The sequence below is a fragment of the Balaenoptera acutorostrata genome, chromosome 10 (assembly GCF_949987535.1).
Source record: "Balaenoptera acutorostrata chromosome 10, mBalAcu1.1, whole genome shotgun sequence".
Lineage (NCBI taxonomy): Eukaryota > Metazoa > Chordata > Mammalia > Artiodactyla > Balaenopteridae > Balaenoptera > Balaenoptera acutorostrata.
In genome coordinates, this window is record NC_080073.1 from 107,203,479 (window position 1) to 107,227,117 (window position 23,639).

The window sequence follows — 23,639 nt, forward strand, 5'->3', positions numbered from 1 at the left end:
TCTCCATTCCTGTCCCCTTTCAGAGTCAGGTGGCCCACACTGGACGCACTTTCCCACGTGTTAACTTCTTCTATCAAACTTTATAAACAAAAAGTTTTCTTAGCCAAGTACAACAATTCTCATTCTTCCTTACAGGTCTTTCAACAACCGAAAACCCAGGAAGAGGTTTGCCAACTAAGCGTCAGTATCATGCAGGTACTTTGTAAAAGCACTGATGCCCTGAAGCCTGAAATAATGCAAATTATTAGTCTTCCCTACTACTCATAATCAGTGTATAGCAGATATTAAATATGTATTCTTATTCTCTTCTTGTCTGAGAACATAATAGTTTATGGTAAATAAGTTCAAGGTAAGATTAGTTCCAACTTGCTTAGCACTACCCCAATAACTCATTTTTATTATGCTCCCCTTTTTTGTGTTCTCACAGTACTTTGTGTGTATATATCTGTTAGAGCACAGATTAAATGACATGACAGTTGTTTACATTGTACCTAGAGCACCAAGTTCTTTGGGACCAGTGCCTTGTGGGCACATAAACCCAGTTGAACGCATGAGTGAATGAGTGAGAGGAAGGAAATAAAATACATTCAAGAACTTAACAATGGGATCAGAATATAGGTGCTTTAAATTTTTTTTATCACTTAGCGTTATACATTGGGATGTGTGTTCCCAGTGCTTACATACTTTTATGTGTATGTGAATATATACTCTATATGTGGGACATACAGTCTATCACTTACAGAAGGTATATATGCATACATACCACTTAATGGAGATACGCTGTATTTCTGGTTATTTATGTAAAATTATCTTTAATGTCCAAATAGATTAGTATCTAAGCGTTCATACCACTGAAACGTCTTATTTTTGACTTAGGTTTTTATATACTGTCTGGAACAGTTGAGCACCAAGCCTGATGCCGATGTAGATACTGCACAGTAAGTAGAGCTGAGAGTAGCCTCACCGATGCGTTTACCGGGATTGAAAATACAGACTCTTGTTCTGTGTTTGGTCTTATACCCTGGGACTTCCAATAAGAGAGAGCAAGTAGTCATATGAATTACATTTTTATATATTTGGCCTGTATTCTTTCCACAATTTCTTCATCTTCTGAACTTCTCACCTTTACTAGAGGCACATTGAGCAAACTGAGCACACGATTAGCTTACTGATTATCCAGAGGAACAGGGTTTATAAATAATAAAATAGGGAGTTAAAATGCGTGACTCCTCGTTGATAGCTGTTGTGGTTCTGGTGCAGGGGGTTGCCCCGGCACTCCTGTTAAAGGGACACTGTCTGGGCCATTCTTGGTTAGTTGAGCTCCAGAGGACACATCTCGATTCCTGATATTTCCAAATCCATGTGATAATTCTTTTATAATGCTGCTCTCTGGGATTTTTTTTAAACCTAATTTTTCTGACTGTTTGGCACCTGTAATTTCTGTGTACCTAAGGTTTATGCTCTCTGACACAGATGATACTGAAATAAATGCCTCTTAAATCTATAACTGACAACTGGAATTTTTTCCATGTTTGTCTGTTTCCATGTTTCCATGGTTTTTGCCTCTCAGTATATAAGACACTTATCTCTCTGAGACCTAATAAATATTTAGTTGTTCTAGTTTTTCTTTGCTCTTTATATGTTTATTAGCACATTAATTTACCAGGAATTTGTATTGTTAATCAGTTTCCTGATGTTTTAGATTAAATAAGTCTTGTCTTCTTGTTTTGTTACAATTTCTCTTCCTTACATCATTGAATTCTAATATGTAGTGAAGGTATTTCTGAACTTTATCTTCTGTTCTATTCATTCACAAATGTTTCCTATCAGTGTTTGTTGTTTTAATTATCAGTAGTTTGGTTTTTTTTTTTTTAATGTTTTTCAGATTGGTATCCTTTTATTGCTTCTTTATTTTAAACTTATTTTATATGTTTATCTATTTAGTCTTCCATATGAATTCTAAAATCAGTTGGTTAGATTTAAAGAAAAGGAATCCTGCTAAGGTGTTACTTGCGATTCTGCTGTATCTGTAAATTAATCAGTGGGTCTTTGGTGTTTCCTCCCCTGTAGCTTTCTGTGTCTGGTCACTTGTTAGGAAATTAACTAATTTCCTAACTCAGCTCACCTCAAGTCATTTACTATGAACGTGAGCTTGAAAAAGTCCCCTCTAGATTCTGATGGGCAAAAACATTTCAGTTATGAGAGTCTATACCTAGAAATTAAATTATTGGGAAGACCCCAAAAGCACATTTTACGTGGCCCATGTTAATAGATGGTCCACAGTGTCTACTTTGAGCTGTTAGGTGTTAAATATTACAGAAAGTTATATGATTTTTGACCAAGAGGTTTTAAAGTCAAATTTACATAGGTTTCATTGCATTTTTTATTGAGGCATAATTGACATATAACATTATGTTACCATTTTTAATTTTAGTGCTTTAACTTGTTCTCTTACTTGCTTCTCTATTCAGTCTCTCCGTTGACGTTTCTTCTCCTGATTTGTTTGGAAGTATCCATGAAGACTTTAGTTTGACTTCTGTAAGTAAGATCATAAATAATTAAGATGATAAATAGAAAGTAAAATGTCATTTTTTATAAAACATGTCATTATGACTGTTTCATAACAGTCTAAATTATTAATACTTTGTTACCACATTACTCCTATAGCATGCTACTCTTACTTTGGAGCTGTGTTTTATTTTGTGAAAGTTTTAGTAAAAATATAATTTTGTAAATATTCCACACTGAAAAATCTTTTAGCTGAAGTTGCAGCTTAAGTAGCTCCATCTCCTCTCTGCATCGTGTGGAGATCCTGAGTGTGGTACCCTGGTGCTTGAAAGCTGGAGAGGAGGCAAAGGACAGGCACCGTTTCTCCGCATTTTCCCTCTTTAAACAGAGAAGCTCTGCTTTTCTCTATTTTTTTTTTGTTGTTGTTGTTAAGTTCCCTAATAGCATTTTATTTGAACACAAAATTCCATGGCAAAACCAAAACCAAATCACCTTTTCTATAAACACACATATATTTTAAACATATGCATGTGTTTAGCGATGGTTCACACATACACTTTATCCTGTATGTAAATTTAGCTGTTGAAATTCAAACTCCAGCTATCCTAGAAAAACAAAAACAAAAACAAAAAGCAACCCTCTCTGGTTTGTCATTAGCTTGAATGATGTGTGTGTATGTGTATGTACCTCTCAAGAAAGAAAACATGTGAACTAAATTTCCTGCCATATATAATTTCTACAGTTATTATAAGTATGAATTCCTAAATAAGGATTTGTTATATTAGGAAAAATAGAGTTTAATCAAAGTAATTTTTTGTAAAAAGCTATTGTAGGTTTAATTACTTGGGTGACTAGGTAGATAACAGTACTGTTCATGAAGAGAATTCAGGAAGAAAATAGTTTCTAAAGAAAGATTAAAAATTCAGTTTGGGACCAGATGTGTTGAATGAGAGACGTTCAGGTGGGATGTCTAGTGGGTGATTGGACCCCAGGAGAGAGATCTAGGTACAGATTTGTGAGTCAGCAGTGTAAGGCCTGGGAGTGGATGAGAATACTAGGGAAAACAGTAGGAGGAGAGGAGGACCAAGTATATAAAAATAATATTGGGGGTGCCAGTATTTAAGGGAAGGCCTGAGGCAGAGAGCCTGGAAGTTCCCTGAGAAGGAAGAATCAGAGAAGGAAATCCAGGGACAGGTGGGAGAGCGCGTTTAAGCAAAGGAATATTGAACGGTATCGCAGACTGACAGAACATCAGGCCAGGTCAGACAGAAGCCAGGCCTCGTGGGAGAGCATGTGGTTGGCCAAGGGGCAGCTGCCTGCACTGGGTCAGGGATGAGTGGCAGCTGAGGAGGGCCATGTGGTGAGTTCAGACCGTTCTTCCGCTGTGAATGGGAGAGAAGGACATGCGAGGAAGGATCTTCTCAGTGGAGAAAGGCCTTGCTGCCTGTCTGGCCAACCACGCTTCTTCTGGGGCTTTTGGGACAAGCCTGATTTCTACATGACTATCTTCCCAGTGTTTGGAGCAGCTGCCGTGGGCTCACATGTTCCCTTCTTGAGCTAACACGGCTTGCTGAGCAGTGGTTCTCCTCTGAGCCCCCGACTCCCCCAGAGCCACGCCTTCGCCTCCTCTCCTCTGTCACCCAGAGCCCTGCATGCTTCGCACTTGCTTCTGCTGGTCACTGGACCTTCTCTGTCCCATTTCACTCTCCTGAAATTGTTCCAAATTTGGTACCAAATTCAGTTCCTGTGTTTTTCCCCATTGGATGATACCGTGTTAGATTTGGTCCAGGTAATTGAGATCTTCTTAGGGTCTTGTTCTGTTATCCAGCAGAGAGGCACCTGCAGAGGCACGTGGCATGTGGGCTCAGCAGAGAGATGGGAAGAAAGAGGGCTAGGTTTCTGGTCCGCTTGCTGGTCTGCTGCCTACTGACAGAAGAACCTCGGGCTTGCCACGGAGGGTGGCCTGATGGCCGCATCACAGAGATGCTGTCGAGTAGCCAGAACAGTCCATGAGGCCGAGGGGGTCCTCAGGCTGCAGGCGCTGCCGTGGATAGGTTGACTTGTTATTTTCAAACATAGGTGTTCATCTGAGGTGTTTGTCAGCTTTTGATGAGTCATTCAATTTTAAGAATTTGATTATTTGTCAGGTTTTCTTCCCACTTTTGTTTCCTGTGATTGGTTATATTTGAGGAAAAAATACACTTACTAAGTAAGAGTAAGACTTCAAATCACTCAAATAGTTTTTCCATTCTTGGGGAAGAACCATTCAGATTACAAGGGTAAAAATCAACCAGAGTTAATTAATGAAGAGGGCAGAGAAGGTGTGGCAGGCTGGGGTGGGCTGCTGGGAGGCGGTGCCTGGAGGGTAATTAAGGATTGATCGTGGGGCTGAGAGACCAGTTGAGATATTTGGGATGCCACTGCTCAGAGTGGCTGATGAAGCGGCACGGTGACTTTATGTCACACGCTTTACAAGGGCCACATAACAGTGACAGTTAGGTGTGGGCAGGGGTCTGGCCTCCCCCAGCCTCACGTGTCACCTCCTGGTGCCCACCTCACGCGGTTTGAACACGGAACGTGGGCGAGGAGTAGACGCACAGCGCACATGTTTCAGGCTTGTTGTAGCCGCCACTTCCTGTCCGTAGAGTCATTCAGGCCACTGACAACCTTTCATTGCTTCGAAAGCACTGTAATAATTCCCGGGCCTTTTAATTATATTTGTTGATGATCACAAAAGGCAGCAAATAGGCCATGCTCTGCCAGAACTAAACAGTAAAAGTTTAAATAAAGACATGGAAAGTTGTACACATTTTGAGGGAGCTGAATGGAATTCTTGGGTGATCCAGGCTCAGTGAGCCTAGCCCTGTGGTCTGTGCCCCTGCCAGGGCCTGGTTATTCCCATCTGCCTTCCTGACACTAACCTAAGTTACCCTGATTAGTACACAGCAGCGATCAAAGTGTGGGTGAGAGCTTCTCCTAGAAAGGAGTTCTGCCTTAGTTTTTAGTCAGGGATCTAAACCAAGGCCCTAAATTAGTCGCAGTTGTTCCAGAGAAGCCCTCACACCTGAGGGAGCAGGGACAGTGCTCAGACAGCCCCAAGCACGGGGACAGTGCCATTCCTAGAACTGTATTTACAAAGCCAGTTCTTCTGAACTCTGAGAGGATGATTGATTCATCAGCCTGGGGGGTCTGGTAATTTTGATAGGAAGTCACCTTAAATAGCGGGAAGCCTGGGGAGTGTAGACCGGCGCCCTGCACGGCTGAGCGGGGGAGCGTCCCCGTAAGAGGGAGACTCTTCTGCGTAAGAAATTCTGGGAAGGCCTGGTTCTTGAAGGCACCCATCTGTGGATGGCATTACAATTCTCTTCCAAGTTATAAGAAACTTAGAAATTATTTTCTGAGAGTTTCTACAGTTTTTGGTAGTTACTTTTAAATATCCATTTTTATAGCTTTTTTTGGGTGCAAAACGTATGAAGTGGAATAACCAATAAAGTAGAATCCCTTTCCTAAGAACAGCAGCTGATTGCATTTTACTAGTTTACTGTGTTGCATCAATCTGTTTTTCCATACAGCTGTTAAATTTCAAAAGGAATTTGAGTCAAACATTATTTGGCTCTTTAGTGTGTTATGTCATAGTGAGCAATGAGTAGAATTATAGAATTGTATTGTGTTTCTCCCTGTTACTGGAAAGAAGGAACCAAGGAAAACAAAGCATTGAATATTGATATTAAACACCAAGAGATTATAATTAAATTTAACAAGTGATAAATGTTATCTGTTAGACTTTCAGTTTGTTACTATAAATAATTTTCTAAAAATTTGTTTTGGTTTTAGGAACAGAGACTTTTGATAGTCCTGAGTAATTGCTGCTACCTAGAACGTCACACCTTCCGAAATATCGCAGAACATTTTGAAAAGCACAACTTCCAGGGAGTAGAGAAAATAACACAGGTAAATGGATCGCGTTAAACGGACAAGTGGTGGTGTCATCCGCTCCGTTCCCAGCTGTTTCCTCAGCGCCCCCCGCCCCCGCTCCTCCCCACGCCCGGGTCCCTCCTTCTCACAGCTCACCTGAGTCACTGACGTAATGCTCTCCTCTTTCTCTAGAGCAAAGCCCTCTCAAGGTTAGAGCTTTTCAAAACTGAGGGAAGAAAAGGAAAGAAAGGCTTCAAACCCAGATCTTTAGGAGTCATCTCTGATTGGGCTCCTTTTAGGTTAAAGCTTCTACTTCTAGCCGCCAGCAAACCCTGAGCCTGCAGAGCCACCTCTTCTTCCTCCCTCCCTCCCTCCCGCTCCAGGGGGCCGCAGCAGTGCTTCTGCTTGCCTGCCAGAGCACACGCACACACACTCGTGCACAGCTGTAGGTTGCTTTGTCTTACCTGAAAGAGACATACCCTCCACTCTCCAGTCCTGCCTGTAGAAAGGTGGACAAAAATGAGTCCTGTATAAATCAATGGAGTAGGTATTTTTAATGTTACACTTTGTTGATTATATTTTTCAAGTAAGCAGAAAAGGAAAAAATGAAGTAATCATGTTATTATTAAAGGTTGCTTGGTTCCTGGACAAAAGTTTATCAGATTTCTAAGTAAAACTAAGCTAGAACCACTTTTCTAATGTCAGTACAGTTTCCTCAGTGCAAAGAATAAGAAAGATAGTGATCTTGTTAATCTTATAATCAAAACGTGCTCTTGATGGATTGCATACTTTTTACAAATGATGGTTCCAGTTCATGAGCTAGATTGGGATTTTTTTTTCAAAGATTGAAAATGTCAGAGTGGGTGGCTGTGTCTTGTTTTCTTGCCTTTTCGTAAAGATTAATCATCCTGATGAGAAATGTTGTGACTTAAGACTTTAGGGCCAAATGTCGCGTTTATTTCCAGAATTTTTTGTGTTGAGAACTGCAAGGTGCTCTCTTGCAGTAGAAAGTTAGTATTTGTAGAAAGTGGGCATTTCGTTTTTATGCAGTAACAATAATGACACTAACATTATTACTGAAGAAATCTTTTATCATTTTAAAAATATATGAAGTGATTAGGAACTGCATATAACAAGCAGGGAAATTTTTAGGTTTTTACAAAGTTATGAGTGGGAATTATCTGTTAGGTTCAGTTTGTATCATTAAGAAGAATGAAATTGACATGCAGATAGGCTTTGATGTCCTTCCCAGTCTTTGTCCAGATTGTTCTGAGACAAGGTGACATGAAGGATCTGGGGGTGGGCTATTCTTGGCACTCAGAATTTGGAATTGAATATTTTGAAATCATTCAGTTGAGTATTAAAGGAATAGACAGTAAACTAGATTTATAGTGTTTGTGCTGATTCTGTTTTTTATGAGTGAATTCATTAATTTCATGATGACAATCAAGTAAAATATATTTCTTGAATTAAGGTATAAAAGTTGCCAACTGCCACTGTTTTTCACGGTTTCTTTCTCAAATGACAGATAGCTCGGGAGGCCCAGATCCTAGAACAATCCCAGGGCACGTGTGTCCTATGAACATTGGTTATCCGTTCTCTGGCTCTGCTCTGCTCTGCTCTCAGAGGGAAGTGCTCACCGAGGGCTTCTGCCTGGTATGCTTCTACCAGACGGACCCCACCTCTCTCAGGTCTCCTTCTGGCTGCAGGTGGGGACTTTGCCAAGGGTCCTCCAGGCATAGTTCCTTCTGCTTTCTTACTGCACCAGGAGCAGCACAGAAATGGCCAGCCCTTTCAGTTCCCTTTGTCTCGGTCTCCATCTTCAAGAGTAGAATTAATTTTTACATAGGAACAGTACATGCATAATCACGCTTGTTAGGCGTTTATTAAAATTTAATCATCACTCATCCTTTAAAGCTAGAATGATTTTATATACACAGTTTTATTTGATGAAAATAGCTCTGTGAAGTAATCAAGGAAAGTATTATTAACTCCATTTTTTTCATGCAGAAAAATGCTCGGAGAGGTTAATGCCTTGACCTATAAGCAGCAGAGCAAAGCAGGACTCAAAATTAAGTTTTCTCGTGCTAAATCCAGAATGCTTTCTGGCCCAGCAGCATACATATATTAAGATAAAGAACAAAATTGTTTGCATGAAAGCACACCAAAGGAATAGGACATGAAGCCGGTTGATTGATGTATATCATTTCGGACTTGATGAAACAACATTAAATAATAAACATTAAATTTATCAGATCAGAGTATCAAACTCCTCTTTCCCTACAAGTTACATTCTTTAAACTAGGCCCCATCGTCGGCCTTCAGTGGGTGTGCTGTATGGAGCCCGTACAGCAAGTGCCGACTCTGAGTGCTGTGTGCGCTTCCACGTGCAGTGCCAGCACCTTTGAGTTCTCCTCAAGTCTTGGAACTGTTTTTCCAGTCGTGCATTTTTTTTCCTTATTATAAAAGTAAGACCTAATTATCATTTTTTAAAAAGAGAAATACTGAAAATCTAAAAAAATTTTTTACATCATCTATAATGCACCAAAGATGAACACTGTCTTATTTTAGTATATATCGTAATTAGTGTCTTTTATATGCCATATACCTGTGTGTATATATGATATAAAAAAAAATGAAACATTTTCCCGAATTCTGTTTACCTTGAATGTATCTTTTTCTATTGGCTCTTCTGTTGTGAGCGCTTTTCCATTTTTATTAACTATTTTTGTAAAGATGAGCTTTATGGCTTTATAATATTTGTTAATGCAGATGTACCATTTTTTAATTTTTATGATTTTAACTTTTTTCCTGCTGGTTATTTTCGTTGTTGTTACTGAGAGGGGAAGATAGTCTTTGGTCACATTTCTTACTTCCTCACAGTGGATTCTTAGAAGTGGAATTACAACTCCAAAGACTCCTGGTGGAGTTTGCCAGATTGCTTTCCAGAAGCCAGTCTCACCACATTTGGCCATCATCACTGATTATAGTTTCTAATTTGATAGGTAAACATACTCTTTCATGGTATTTTCATCTGCATGCCTTTCCCTGCTTGGTAGGTTAACACTTTTTCATATGCTCATTGACTGTTTACAGAGTTTTGCGTTCTAAGTGTGCACACCAAGTTAACCACAAATCCTTAATTCTTTGAGACCTTTGAGAAAGGAAAACCAGAGCTATATGGTTAATAAACCTTAGCTTATAATTTTATTGCAGTAGCTGTGATTACATAATTCCAAGGAATTTTTTTTTACATATATTTTAACCTGTGCCAGTCTTTTAAAAGGAATTATCTGATTTTAGAGTTTGGATAATTACAGATTTTTGACAGACTCAGGAATGTAGTCATAATGGCCATTAAAGTCTGGCATTAAATGCTTGATTGAGGTTTTATTTGAAGCCCCTAAATGTCTTTCAGGTATTCCAACATGGAGGTGGAGAAAGGACAGGTTTTTTGTTATTTTTTTTAAAATATGTCCAGCGAAGGTCCTTTACAGCAATCAATTTTAAAGGTTTTTGAGTCACTTGAACCATGGGTACCATATTTTACATATTCGATTATTTTTAGCTTAATTGTATATAATTCTTTTTTTTGCTGCTCTTTTTATTTATTTATTCTAGTTAAAACTTTGTTTTTTAATACAGCTTTTAAAAGTTAAACTCCATTTACACTTATGACAAAATACTGGCTCTATTCCCCGTGTTATACAGTGTATACTTGAGCCTATCTTACACCCAGTAGTTTGAACCTCTCCCCCCGCCCCCACTGGTAACCACTAGTTTGTTCTCTATATCTGTGAGTCTGTTTCTTTTTTGTTTCAGTCACTAGTTTGTTGTCTTTTTTTAGATTCCCCATATAGGTGATATCATCCGGTATTTGTCTGACTTATTTCACTAAGCATAATGCCCTCCAGGTCCATCTGTGTTGCTGCAAATGGTAGAATTTCATTCTTTTTATGGCTGAGTAGTATTCCATTGTATACAGAGACCACATCTTTCTCCGTTCATCTGTCAGCGGGCACTTGGGTGCTCTCAAGTCTTGGCCGTTATACGTAGTGCTGCTGTTTTTTCACATAGAAGATGTTGTTTCAGAGATGAGAGAGAAGCTCAAAGTCTGTTTGGAAAGTTGGGGACGTGCAGGGTGTAAGTGAGTAAAACCATTGGTTCACCACTTGGGCAGGATGTGGGGTCCGAAGTCAAAACCTTGAACCCTGGCAGATAAAATTCAACCACTGGAGTTGTCTTTCACCCCACCCCTCTTCCCAGTTCTGTCCTCACGCTGGCGCTCCGGGCCCTCCTCAGTCTCATCTCATCTACTCCTTCCGTCCCTTTGTCAGTGGTGCCCGTGATCTTTAACCTGCAGGCCGTTCCTAGGCTTTGGATCTGTTTCCTACGAGACGTCTTCGCTGGAAGTTCCCCTGGGATATCAGGTCATTGTGTCCAAACCAAAATGGCCCTCCTCCTTCATGCCAGCCCCTTTCTGTGCGCCCTGTCTCAGTCGGCCAGCTGGGCCCTGGAGGTGTTCTGGCCTCCGTCTCTCGTGACGGGTGATGAGCCGCCCTCTGAATCCGTCTCCACCCCTCTGGTTGCTCTTCCTGCTCAGGCCCGGCCCTTCATCCGCCGACCACTGTGCTTTCGCAGGAGCCTCCCTCCCTGGCGCTCTGTGCCCTAAGTCCCTTCGCTCTGCATCATCCTTCAACTCCCGTCTCAGATACAGGTGTCTCGTCCCACAGAGAGCCTCCTGTGGCGTGGCCCTGCCCTGCCCTGTTCTCCCAAAGCACACACGGGTGAGGGCCTCTGCTCTTCTTGCAATGCTTCCTTCAGAGGCTGGAATCGCATTTGACACCTCGCATTGTGACTAGTTGAATGTTGGTTTGCTTCTTTTCTCGACTAAAGTATTTTCACATATTTCTGTATGAAATGTTTTATCCCTACAGAGGAATAGCTCTTGTGTAGATAGATGTGAATTAGAAGAAATTGCAGCTGAAGAAATGCATTATCGTGATCAGGACCCTCGGTGCACATTTGCATCACCTCCCTCCCCTTGTAGAGAGTCACTTCTGCATTTCGTGGTTCCTAATTAACACGTTGTTTACTATTACCTGTTTCTGAGTTTTAAATAGCATCAGTGGGATCATAGGCATGCATTTTTCTATGACTCCTCTTTCTACTCAGTACTGTTTTTGAGGTTTATCCATGTTGCTGCATGTAGGTAATGCTAATTTGTAAAATAAATTAGAGTGTCTCCTTTTTTCTTCTTCTGAGAGTTCATATAGAGCTGGAATTATAGTATTTGTTATCTGAATATTTAGAAGAATTCTGGTAAAACTTTCTGGGGCTGTATTTTCTTTGTGAGACAGTTTTTAATGACTGGTTCATTTTCTTTAATGGTTAAAGAACCACTCAGGCTTTCCGTTTCCTCTTGTTAATTTGGGTCATCTGTATTTTTCTTGGACTTTGTCCATTTTGCCTAAATTTTCAAATGTATTGGCATAAAACTGTTTTATAATAGTTCCATATTCTTGCAATCTCAACTGCATCTACGGTTTTGACCCCCTTTTATACTTAATGTTGCATGCTTAATATTTTAGTCTTTCTTTCGATTAGCTTTGCCAGAATCTTTTCAAGAACCAACCTCTGTCTTCACTGATCTCTCTTCACATCCTTGTTTTCTGAGGCAGTAACTTGGGTGCTGAGCTTAATTGTTTTGTTTACACAGCTCACTGATTCCAAACCTTTCTCCTTTTTCATATGAACATTTAAGGCTATGTATTGCCCTCTCTCTGGTGGTGTGTCACGTGCTAGCACATGGTGTTCTCATTGCTCACTTTGTATTTTCTAACTTTAATTGTGTGTTTTCCTTTGACACACCAGTATGTAGAGGTGCGATTTTAAATTTCCAAATTGAGGGAGCAGTTAGTTTCCATATTGGGAGTTAGTTTTTTCTTTGTTAGAGATTTCTGACTTAAGTGTTCTGATATCAGAATATCATGTTTTTAACTTTGTTGAAACTTGCTTTGCAGATGATACATGGTGAGTTTTCTGAAATATTCTACCTTGCTTGAAAAGATTGTCCTTCAGTTTTGAATACCACGTTCTGTTTGTGTCTGTTAGACCAAGTGTGTGAATTGTTCATATTTGTTCCTTTTGTTTGTTTGTGTGGTCTTTAATCTGTCCATTGCTGAGAAAGATGTAGTACAGTCTCTCTTTGGCTACTTTTTAGATATTTTCTTCACCTCTAGAGTTCTGTAGTTCAACTATGATGTGTCTCTTGGTATGACTTTTTTTTTTTTTTTTTTTTTTTTTTTTTTTTGCCTTTTTCCCTTGACTCTGATTGATACTTTTAAGCAGTCCTGGAAAATTCTCAGCCATTACCTTGTCAAAAATTCTCCCCTGTTCACTCTTTTCTCCCTTCAAGAATTCCTGTTGGATCATATCAGACCTTATATTCTCCATGTCTCTTACCTTCTTTCATGTTTTTTCCCTCATCTTTAAATCCTCTGTAATGATTAGGAATACTTCTTCAGCTCTCTCTTCTCATCCACTGCTGCTTCTGTTAGGTTTAAAGTTGTTTTTCATTTCCAGAAACTCTTTTTGGTTTTTGTTACTAAGTCAGGAAAAACAATTAACTTACTCTGGAATAGTACAATTTGAAACATTATACCAGTGTAGGAGATGGTGGTGGTAAAGTGCTTTCCAGTGGCCCTCAGATGGTTCTGTGTAGGTGGCCACGTCAGCTGCAAGCTATAGTCAAGTAAACGGAGAGGGATTTTTGCAGTCAGGTGAAGCCTGATTAATGGGATGTGAGCTGGTTAACTTGATTATAAAAAAATTCACAGAAAACGAACAGTTGGGGAATATATAGATCATAATCAGTCACAGGTTAGAACCACGGCAGAAGGAAGATGAGGAGAAATGGCTCCCGAAAGCAAGTCCTAGGTGGTCCTTCTGTGTCAGAGTGACAGCATGTCCTGTCATATCACAGCTTGCTTTTTTGTTTTAATAGTGCCACCTCTACTAGGGATTAAAAGTTTATTTTTTAAAATTAACTATTTACTTGGCATTTATTTTGTCCGCATTTGACAAGTTATGGTTAAGTAACATGAAGGAATGTCAATTCACTGTCCAGCCATCTGTTTGTAAAGAATTAAAAATATATTAATTTGACTGAAACTAGTAATCCAGATTCACTTGCATAGAGATTCTGCTTATAGTTTGACGAGTTTATTTCTATAGAGCTGGCTCAGTTAAATGTACTCTTTCTGTCATCTTTGAAATGAAAATAACAGGGCTTTTTTCCTGCTATTTTTTTCTTTCTCAGAAACTTTTTTTTTTTTAGAAGTATTCCTTCCAAAAAGTTTTTAAAATAGTAAACCAGAAAATTTAAGTTGGAAACATTAAATCACAACAATGAAATGATTTTACGTTTTGTTAACTATTTTGAGTGAGCTACAGACCCCTGTGTAGACACCGGGGAAGCAGGGCATCCGCCATCCGCGTTTTGTTCCTGGACGTGCCCCCCCGTGACCACCTGTGACATCAGAGCACCTTGACCTGCACGTTGCTGCCAAAGAGAGAGCTGGTAGATCATCACAAGCCTCTAAAATGCTGCCTCCTAACACGCTCTGTATTTCTCCACGTTATTACTGGCTGTTGAACTACAGTTGACCTTGAACTACGTATGCACTGGGGTTAGGGTGCTGACCCTCCACCCAGTCGCATAACTTAGAGTCAGCCCTCCGTATCCACCCTCCCCGTCTGCGGGTTCGTACAGTACGGTAGTATTTACTACCGAAAAAAATCCACATATCCGTGGACCTGCACAGCTCAAACCTGTGTGAGAACACCTATTTCTAATTACATAACTGTTGAACTAGCACCCTTTTTTCCCCTTTTCCATTAGAGACGGCTGGCCTGGAAGCCGTCCGGCCCCACCTTCCCTGAGAAGCTTTTCAGCCCCTTAGCAGTGCCCTGGTCACTCTTGCTCCCTCTGCATCCTTGTCAGCCACATTCCATGAACATTGTCTTTCGAATGTTTTCTCGTCTGTCTGCCCTACTGGACTGTGGTTTCCTTCCTAACAGAGTTTTTTTTCACGTAACTTTCATCCATCACTCTCAGGTGGTGGGTTCGTGATAGACAGACCCCATCCTTGCATTTCAAATATGGTCAGGTGAACTCAGCTGACATCTGTGCTTCTCAGATGGTGTGAACAGGGCATTTGAAAAATAATAATCATAGCTGCTAGCATTTATTATGTATTTTAAATGTGCAACACAAGGCTCATAAATTATCATTTCGAATCCTCACAGAAAAATGTATGAGGTGAGTATCGTTGATTCTCATTGTTTCATTTGCCTGGTACCTATCTGTGCATACATTTATTTTCAACGTTTTTTCTTAAATTGAGGTATACTTTATGTACAGTAAAACATACAAATCTTAAGTGTATATAGATTGGTGACTTTTTGCACAGTACCCACCACCCAGATCAAAATATAAAATGTTCTCCTTGTGCCACGTCCCATGCAGTGGGACACCTGCATGGGCACCCCTCTCACCACTGTCTGACTTCTGTCTGCACAGGTTAGTTTCACCTTTTCTTGAACTTCATATAAAGTGGAACCATACAATTTGTAGTCTTCTGTGTCTGGCTGCTGTTGCTCAGACCTAATCATTTCTGAGATTCAGCCAAATTGTGTGTCTATTACTAATTTATTTCTTTTATTGCAGAGTTTAGGTAACATATTTTGCTTACTCATTCTTGGTAATGGGCTTTGGGTTGTTTCCAGTTTTACGTCTTTATGAATAAAGTTGCTGTGGGCACTGCTGTAAAAGTCTTTCTGTGGACATTTGTACTCTCTTATCTTACATATATACCTAGAAGTGGAATTGCTGGTCATGGAATAAGTTGATAGAACCTCTGAGCATTCCCAAGTGGGGATCTCCTTTACACTCAGCCAGCAGCGTGTGCGTGTCCAGGTGCCCCACTTGCTCACTACCACTTCACATTCTGTTTTATTTTAGCCCATCTCCTGGCTTTCGTTGACGTTCCCTGATAAACAGTGATGTTAAGCATCTTTCTTATGCATTTAGCTGTTCATATTCAGGTACCTTCTTTTGACGTGCCTGTTCAGTTCACTTGTTCATTTGTTAATTGGGTTGTTTACCTTTCTATTAGTGATGTTAGAAATCTGTGTATATCTTTGTCAGATATATATTCTTTGAGTAGAAATTTTAAATTTTGATGAGGTTTATCTACTTTTAAAAATGTTTAGTGCCTTTCATATCCTGTCAGAATCTTTACCGGCTCCAATGTCCTGAATTTCTTTTTCCCAGAGGCTTTGTAGTTTTAACTGTTATCTTCAGGGAGATGATCTGTCTCTTACTGAGTATTACATTGTGTTCATTATTACTATAATTATACATATACTATGATAGCTTTATAATATGCATTGAAAGGACAGTTGTGCTCTTTTTTCCTGGTATCTTTTCTTGCTGTATTGTATGGTCTACGACCTCTATGGCCTCTAGTGCCGGCCCCGACCCTGCACTCCCCAGATTCTCACTCCTCCCATGTTGAGGGCTCGGCCCACCCCCTCTGCAAGTCCTTGGCCCCTGGGTGCTGGTGAGACCAGGCATGGACACACAGGGCTGACACTGACCCGCTCTTCCAGCAGGAACTAGTTCATGTGGGCTGACCTTCTTGTGAAGATGGCCCCTGGTCTATACAGAAGACTAATTCTTATCTTGTTACACAGCTGCACTAGAGTGGTCCTTATTACTGAAAGTAAAATAAAAATCTGGCCTTTTTGTAGGAAGTTGGTAAAAACTGTTAAAATCTACTGAAGTATTTATTTACATTGTTTTACTTTTTTCTTCACCCTCAAGCAGACAGCTCATAATTACTCTTATTTGTGTTTATAGGTTAGCATGGCCTCACTGAAAGAGTTGGACCAAAGACTCTTTGAAAACTACATTGAATTGAAGGCAGACCCCATCGTTGGCTCCTTAGAACCTGGAATTTACGCAGGCTACTTCGACTGGAAGGACTGCCTGCCCCCAACAGGTGGGTGGTTTGAGGTTACTGAAGTCTCCAGATGCATCCGGAGGGGTAAATACGGATTTCCTTTTCTCAATACAGGCTTAAGATGCTTTTCTTTTTATTCCCATTTTTTTTTCATATTTACTGAGGGGTTGATATAAATTTTTATTAGCTTACCCATTTTTTGATAGCTTGGGGTTATTAGTACTTAAAATGGTTAAAGATATTCTTAAATTCCAGAGAATAATTAATTACACCTCATAATGTGTGATCATCTCAGTAACGCACACTTGCTTCCTATGATATTTCTTCACTGCATAGAAATAATAGACTGTGAGTGACAGTTTTATGCAATGACCTTGCAACCTTCATCAAAAAATTTACTTAAGATGTTTGGTCATTTCTATGGAAGACCCAATTACTGATGCCAAAAAGGTGAAAGATACAAGGAAAACGTATGGGAGTAAGATTATTATAATAATTTAGCAAAGAAAATTCAACTGGAGAAGGATGACTGACAGTTTCAGTATTATCGTTTTGACATCAAATGCAAGTCACTTAAATCACTTCCTAATACATATTTTAGAACTAACTATTGCTTGTTGAATGAAATAAACTTTTTGATTGAACAAATAGTTGTTTCTTTGTATGAAGTACTGTAGAATACATATAGCCAAGCAACCTACTGACATCGTTATGTCGATGTAGCGTGACGTGGAAATGGTTCTGTTCATATTAGATGTCGGTTCTTCGAGGCGAGTGTGGCTGTACCAGTGACCTGCTGGCAGGTTGTTACCTTCATTCTTTCAACTAATCGTTGTGACCACCTGTCGTTTTTGTTGTGTGATGCTTTTATTAGATGGTGATAACATTGTTTATTCTTTAATACCTTTGGTTTTTATTGTTATTTTTCATATTAGGGGTAACGATACAGTGATGCCAAAATTCTAAGTTAAGAGCCAGAATCATTAAATCAGTAATATTTTATGTGACTGCAGGTATTTAATTCCTGAAATCACCGTCATTATAGACATACGAGCCTTCTGCCTACGGCTGACCATAATTGATCTTTTTCCTGTCACGCCATTACTCTTGTGTACCCATGTTTTTCTCTGTCCAAACTGGATTACAGTTCACATCCCAAATATATCCTTTTACAGTTTAAGTCAGAGCCTATCAGTAACTTGCTTAAAATTTTTGCAGCATCTTCCTGCTCACTCGCGGTAAAATCCGCAGAGTGGGCAGCGCTGAGTCCGGCACCCGCCCCCTGCGGCCCCTCCAGCCGCCTCCAGCACACTGGGCCTCTCGTGGCCCAGACTTCCCACATCCTCCCCCAGGGCCTTCCCTTTGCTTAGACAGTAATTCTCCCTCATGCATCCTTTTGTCCTCAGGCCTCTACTTAAATATCAGGACACCAGCCATCCACCCTGCAGAGGTGACACGGCCAGTGGAGAGTAGGCATGGCATTTTAGATTTAACCGTGGGAATTACGTGTATTTTATGTGTAAGATAATTATCTACAAGGGAGAAGGCTGTACGTGTGGTTCCAGCACCTGCCTTGATGTTGGTTGAGCTTCTTAAAGCCAAATCCGTGAGGTCGTGGGTAGTGGTCAGTTATCCAAGGTGGGTGATGAAATGCACCTTCTGTGTAAGCCGGGTTCCTGACTCCACGTGAACAGACCTCTGGAACTTTTGAACTCAGCAGCCTCTGGAACTTTTGATCTACCATCCTTTTCAAAACTCTCGGGCTAGATGACTTTGGGAGTTTCAATATCTTTGGACTTTAGGAAGGTAACATAGTGCACATACCACATATTATGTTATATCCCCGGTAGAGATCCCTGCAGAGAAATAGGTGAATATTAGATTAAGAGTGATAACAAGATCCTTATCAGTTCAGGTGAGACATGCCACCACAAAAGTTTAGCACGAATTTGCAAATTCACAAACAGAGGATCTTGCCTCCCAGGTTCTATGTCTCCCTTGCCTAGACTCCTGCATGGTGCGTGGTGCCTGCTCGTGAAGATTTGTTCAGTAACTGGGGACCCCTTGCAGCTCCCACGGAGCCATGCCCGTGTCCTCGCTGCCCCCCCCCCGCCTCACTCCCAGCGGGCCGCACCTGCTCCGCCCGGGGCCCCTCCCACTCAGGTACTTTCCCAGGAAGCTCCCCTGTGTGAGCGGGGCTGTTTCGGGTCCTTTTAATCTCTTGTAACTCTTCAGTACACAAACGTAATGGATGTATTTCTGTATCTGTTTTTTATTTCCCTGTTTTGGGGAAATTTTTAAAAAAAGATGTGAGGAGATTCCTTTCACGTTCCCAGACTTCTCGTCATTTAAGTGTTTTATAGAGCAGTGACTGAGAGGTTCAGAATTCCAAGGATCAGATCGCAGAATGTTTTTCAATAAAATCTCTCCATTTTCTCCTCAAGGGGACAATACCCAGTAGTCAGCTGTGGTCTGTGCTTGGCCCCTAGCCTCTGCAGACCAGCCTGGCTATTGCTTCCCCTTGGGGGCCTCTCTCCTTCCCCTGTGACATGTATGAATTACCTCACATGGGCCCTGCTGCACCAAGGTCTTGTGCAGTTAACCAATCCCCAGTTCACAAATGAAGGAGTCGTTATACAGCAGGCCCTGCACACACGCACACGTGTGTGCACACACTCGCACATACGTATGTACACATGCACATCCTAAATGTTTTAACTCCTTGCAAACAGTTTCAGTCATTTGTGTGCCTATAACACCTGTGCCTCGCCTATGATTATCACTTAATACTTACTACCATTTTCTAAATTTCAAGTATCCTAAGACAGACAAATTACTTATTACCTCCTGAGGGTCGGGGAGGGGTAGCTAGGACATCAGGCACTGAACCCTAAGCTCTGGTCCCCCTAACTGTACTCACAGCCCCCTCACACTCCTCTTCACAGCCCAGCTTCAGAAAGCCGGCTGGGTGGTTCCTCAGAGAGTCCATGTGAGGTCCCGTGTCCTCTCGTGTCCTCCCGACATCTCCGGCACCCCTGCGACGCCACCTCTGTGCCGTGGCTGGATCCGTGGACGTGCTCGCTTTTGTGCTCCGTGCTCGGAACGCTCCCGGGCTGCTCTCTCTCCCTGGGAGAGACGGCCCTCCTGTGGCCCCTGTGGTCCCACTGCTGCTGGGCGGCCCTCAGTCTCCTTCCCCTGCCTAGCCTTGCACCCTGGCGTCCCCAGGACGCTGGCTTCCTCTGGGCTTGCTAGCCTTTCCTCGGACTCTGCGTGGTTTCCTCCACTGGCAGGAGTGGCGGGTGCCTCCAGTGTCCACGTCTGCAGGCTGATCTCTGCTCTGAGCTTCAGGTCTCCCTCCCGCGTAGACAAATGCACTCCCCCAGGACGTTCCGCGCCCTCCTCACCAGCCAGCTCAGCCGGGGCTCCCACTCCTCTCTGTGCCCTGGTTCTGTGGCCACCACCCTCAGCTCCTACCAGGACGCCCCGTGTCGCCTGAGCCCGCACCTGTCTTCCTGTTCCCGGCCGCCCGCCTGTTTGCCAGGCCCGCCCGCCGCTCCCCTGCTCAACCCTCAGGCCACCCCTCGCCTCCGGCTCAGACCTACCCTCTGGGGCGGGCGCTGCCGCTGTTGTCCTGCTCCCTGCCCTTCCCGTGCCTCTTCCGGGGGCTTCCCTGCCCGCCCCCCGCCCCGTGCCACCAGCCTTCTCTTGAGTCCTGCACGTCGGCGGTCACTGTGCCCCCGGCTCCTGTGCTGCGAGCTGAGGGTGGGAGTTCACAGGTTACAGCCTCAGTTTATCTTCCGAGTACTTGCTCTGTGGTTCACAGTGATTTTTCTCAGTTGTTTTTCCGATAGGAAAGTAAATCGTGATGTTCTCGTTTCCATTAATCTCCTTGTTCACTTTTTAATAAATAGTACACAGTGGGTGTTCGTATTTGTTTAACTGAAGTGAGCATGTTATAGGACTTGCCTACTGTGGAAGCTTCGTGCAATCCCTAAATCTCGAGCAATTGCGTTTGAATTAAAACATGCGTGTCAGGGATACCTGACACGTGAGCAGTTCTGCGCAGCGCCGCTGTGCTCTTCAGGGACAGTTGAGGTGTGTTTTGCTCAATCCTTGTGAGGACAAGGGTGTGGGAAGGGCAGTGCCAGGCTCTTAGGGTCTTGGGTCCCACTGCCTCCAGGTGGGTGACTGACTCAGACTGTCCAGATACTGCCTTGAAGGGACCTGGGGTCCTTTCTCTGCCACTTCCCATCTTCCCAGCCCTCAGCGTGAGTGATGATGGATACAAAATGATGTCATCATTATCGGGGCCACTTTTTATACAAAATTAAGCTTCTGCTGGCCTTGTGGCATTGAGGCCTGTGGCTCTGTCTTTCAGATAAACTTCCTGAGCAGACGCACACACCACTGCTTTGTCAGCCATTCATTTACCATTTCTCTGGTTCCAAAGCCTCTTAGAAATTGTTGGTTTTGGTTTCACTTTTATAAACTGTATTTAGTTCTGTTCTTGGTGTAGCTTTGACTTCGTGATCCCCAACTGAACCTCAGTCTCGCATAGTCATATAGTGATTTTTAGTTTCTTTAAAGATGACTGAAGTTTTGAGACCTCGTGTAAGGTGAACAGCCAAAATAGTTTGACTTCAGTCTTCCAAAATAATTGCAATTAACAACTTTAGTGTTATCTTTAGAATTTTCATCTCCAAAATTTCATCCAAAACTGAATTTTACAAATCACGTAGGTAACGGATTGTTTATTGCTGTAGTTAGCAATAAATTTAGTTTCTGATACTGTTTGTGGTGATTTTTTTTAAAAAATCCTGTTGATTAATTTCACGATTCAAGAAGAGATATTCGTTAAAGCCATAGCTATGCTTTTTTAACCTGACAGTTGGATATTTAAATTATCACCTCTTTATTTGTATATATGTCAGGAAAGATTATTCTGGTTAGTTCTGAGTCACTTAACTGACTGTGTCGTTATTCTTATCTGCAGTTATTAAGAGCTCTGAGTATTTGCATTTGATAGGTTTTAGCTAAATTGAGACTAGTCTTAGTCTTCATTTACGGATACACATGGAAGTTCATATCTTTAAAACATATTAAATAAGAAAAATAATCTTTCTTAAAATTTTCTCTTAAATATTGGTGTTCTATCTAAAAGGCATTTAAGTTTACATATATTCCTAAAGATACTTAATAAATGAATTTAGAATTAACTATTTTTATAAAGGTAAAGTACTTAACTGATTTTTAACTCAAAAGACTTTTTTATTGTAGTCATTGACATTATCAGGAGGAGGGAAGACATTTGTGTCATCGGTGACGGGAATGAGTGGAGTGCCGGGTGTTAGCGTGGGCGGCCGACTGCTTGTGTGGGATGCCTGGGACCGGAGCAGAACGAGTTCCACGTCAATCATATGTCAGATCCAGTGTTTGGAATACTGAGACTACTTACTCAACGTCTGTAATAAAATGTTCCTCTCATGGGCAGATAGAGGATTTGCTTTTCATTCACAAATTCAGCCAGTATTATCAAGTCTGTTATATCCGAGGCACTCTACACATTTCCCGAGTTGTTCCTGCTTCCAAGGTTAAAATGTGGTAGCGAAGCCGAGGATGGTGCTGCGGGTGAGGTGAGGTGGTGGCTTTGACCCGGGGGGGTTGGGATGCACCCGTGTCCCCCTCAGTCGTGTGGCCTGCTCCCAGTGGCACCAAGGAGCGCAGGGCGGGACTCAGGAGGGACCAGCGCTGCTCCCCGCCCTGCTGGGGAGCCCTGGCACCAGCACCCCCAGGGCAGCTCCCGAGACCACGTCGTAACCTTGGCGTCTGTACCTGTGGTGCGTGCTTCTCTGTTTGTTATGGGGTGGTTGGCGGTATGTGTGAGGGCAGGTGTTTTGGTGAAAAAGATCACAGCATGGGGTGGCAAAAAAACTAAAATAGATCCGTCGTTCTCTTGTGATTTTTATATCCATTTATTTTTTAAAATTATATCATCTTGGAGGCCTTGAGATTTTTTTTTATCCTTTAAAGTTAAAATCCAGTGCGTTATTGGGGGAGGAGGGAATGTGAAAAATAACTTCTGTGCTGTTCATTGACCGTCTAATCATCTCTTATTTTCTTTATCATCGTTTCTTTGCAGTTACCTAAAGAAAATATATTTCCACGGCCATGGGAAGAGTATCTTGATGGGTTATTGTATGTTTTCTTCCCCCAACACTTTTCTCCTAATACTCTTGTGATTTTAACGGGATCCTTGTATTTCAGTGAGCTAATTGCACTTACCTCTAACTAATCGCACTTGGTCAGCATGAAGAACGCTGAGGTAGTGGCCAGGCTGCCTGCTGTTTATCTCAGCAGATCAGCACCTCCATTTCAACATTCATCTCGTTAGTTGTTAGACTGTAACCACGCATAGGGAAAATCTTTCTCTGAAAGTTCTCGGGGAGTTTACTAAATGCTGGAACAGGGCTGTTGCGATCCTGCCTTCTGGATCCTCCTGATAGATGAGTCGTCGTGTCCAGTATCAGGGAGGAGGGGAAAGAAGGGACTCTGGCCCCATCGCTACCTCCGCCTGCTCAGAGGGAAAGAAAGAAAAACACCGTCTGAATCTTGGGGCCTGGGGAATCCCGATGAATAACAGTCTTCTTCTCTGTCCAAATTTCGAACCGACTGAAGAATAAGACGCAAGAGTCAGTAGGTGAGAAGGCCGGTGCCGGAGGGTCAGAGTGAGAGCCCAGACCCCTTGCCCAGCCCCTCCGAGAAGCAGCCCCTCTGCCTGCTCGCCACCTCCCACAGGCAGGGGTAGCGAAGAAGCAGGGGACAAACCCCCATGCGCTGCTGACCCCGCCAAAGGTGGACGAAGGCTGTCCCTCCCTCTGGGAAGCCCCACCCAAACCAGAAGGGCGGGGAGACGCCATTCTCCTTTAAAGCACCAGATGTGAACTTCCAGCGAGAGGTGGCTGGCTCTGGGTGTGCGGACAAGAGATAGGAGCTGATTTCAGCAAACAAAAAACTTGTTTTGTCCCATTAATAAACAAGGAAGCAGAATTACTTCAGAATCTAAATATTAATTCCTATTGCAAATAAAATAACCGCGGCCAGCAGTTCAAGGGTCAGTTACAGAGACGGTCTGTAGAAAAGGAGGGGACTCCAAGACGTCTTTCCCTCCGCAGCCCACAGCCCACCTCT

The 23,639-nt window shown here is 42.1% G+C and overlaps 1 protein-coding gene across 2 annotated transcripts in view; it reads left to right on the top strand.

Annotated features, from left to right (window-relative positions):
- EXOC2 (exocyst complex component 2) overlaps nucleotides 1-23,639 on the top strand; it is a 156,423-nt gene that overhangs the window by 105,230 nt on the left and 27,554 nt on the right. For both annotated transcript variants that reach the window (XR_009009545.1, XM_057555106.1), the window contains exons 19-23: nucleotides 136-195; nucleotides 877-938; nucleotides 2,472-2,538; nucleotides 6,343-6,459; nucleotides 16,349-16,490. Coding sequence is in view for 1 of the 2 variants with exons in the window: in XM_057555106.1 (XP_057411089.1) it covers nucleotides 136-195; nucleotides 877-938; nucleotides 2,472-2,538; nucleotides 6,343-6,459; nucleotides 16,349-16,490 (448 nt within the window). In the remaining variant the exon portion in view is untranslated. The remainder of the gene's footprint in view (nucleotides 1-135; nucleotides 196-876; nucleotides 939-2,471; nucleotides 2,539-6,342; nucleotides 6,460-16,348; nucleotides 16,491-23,639) is intronic.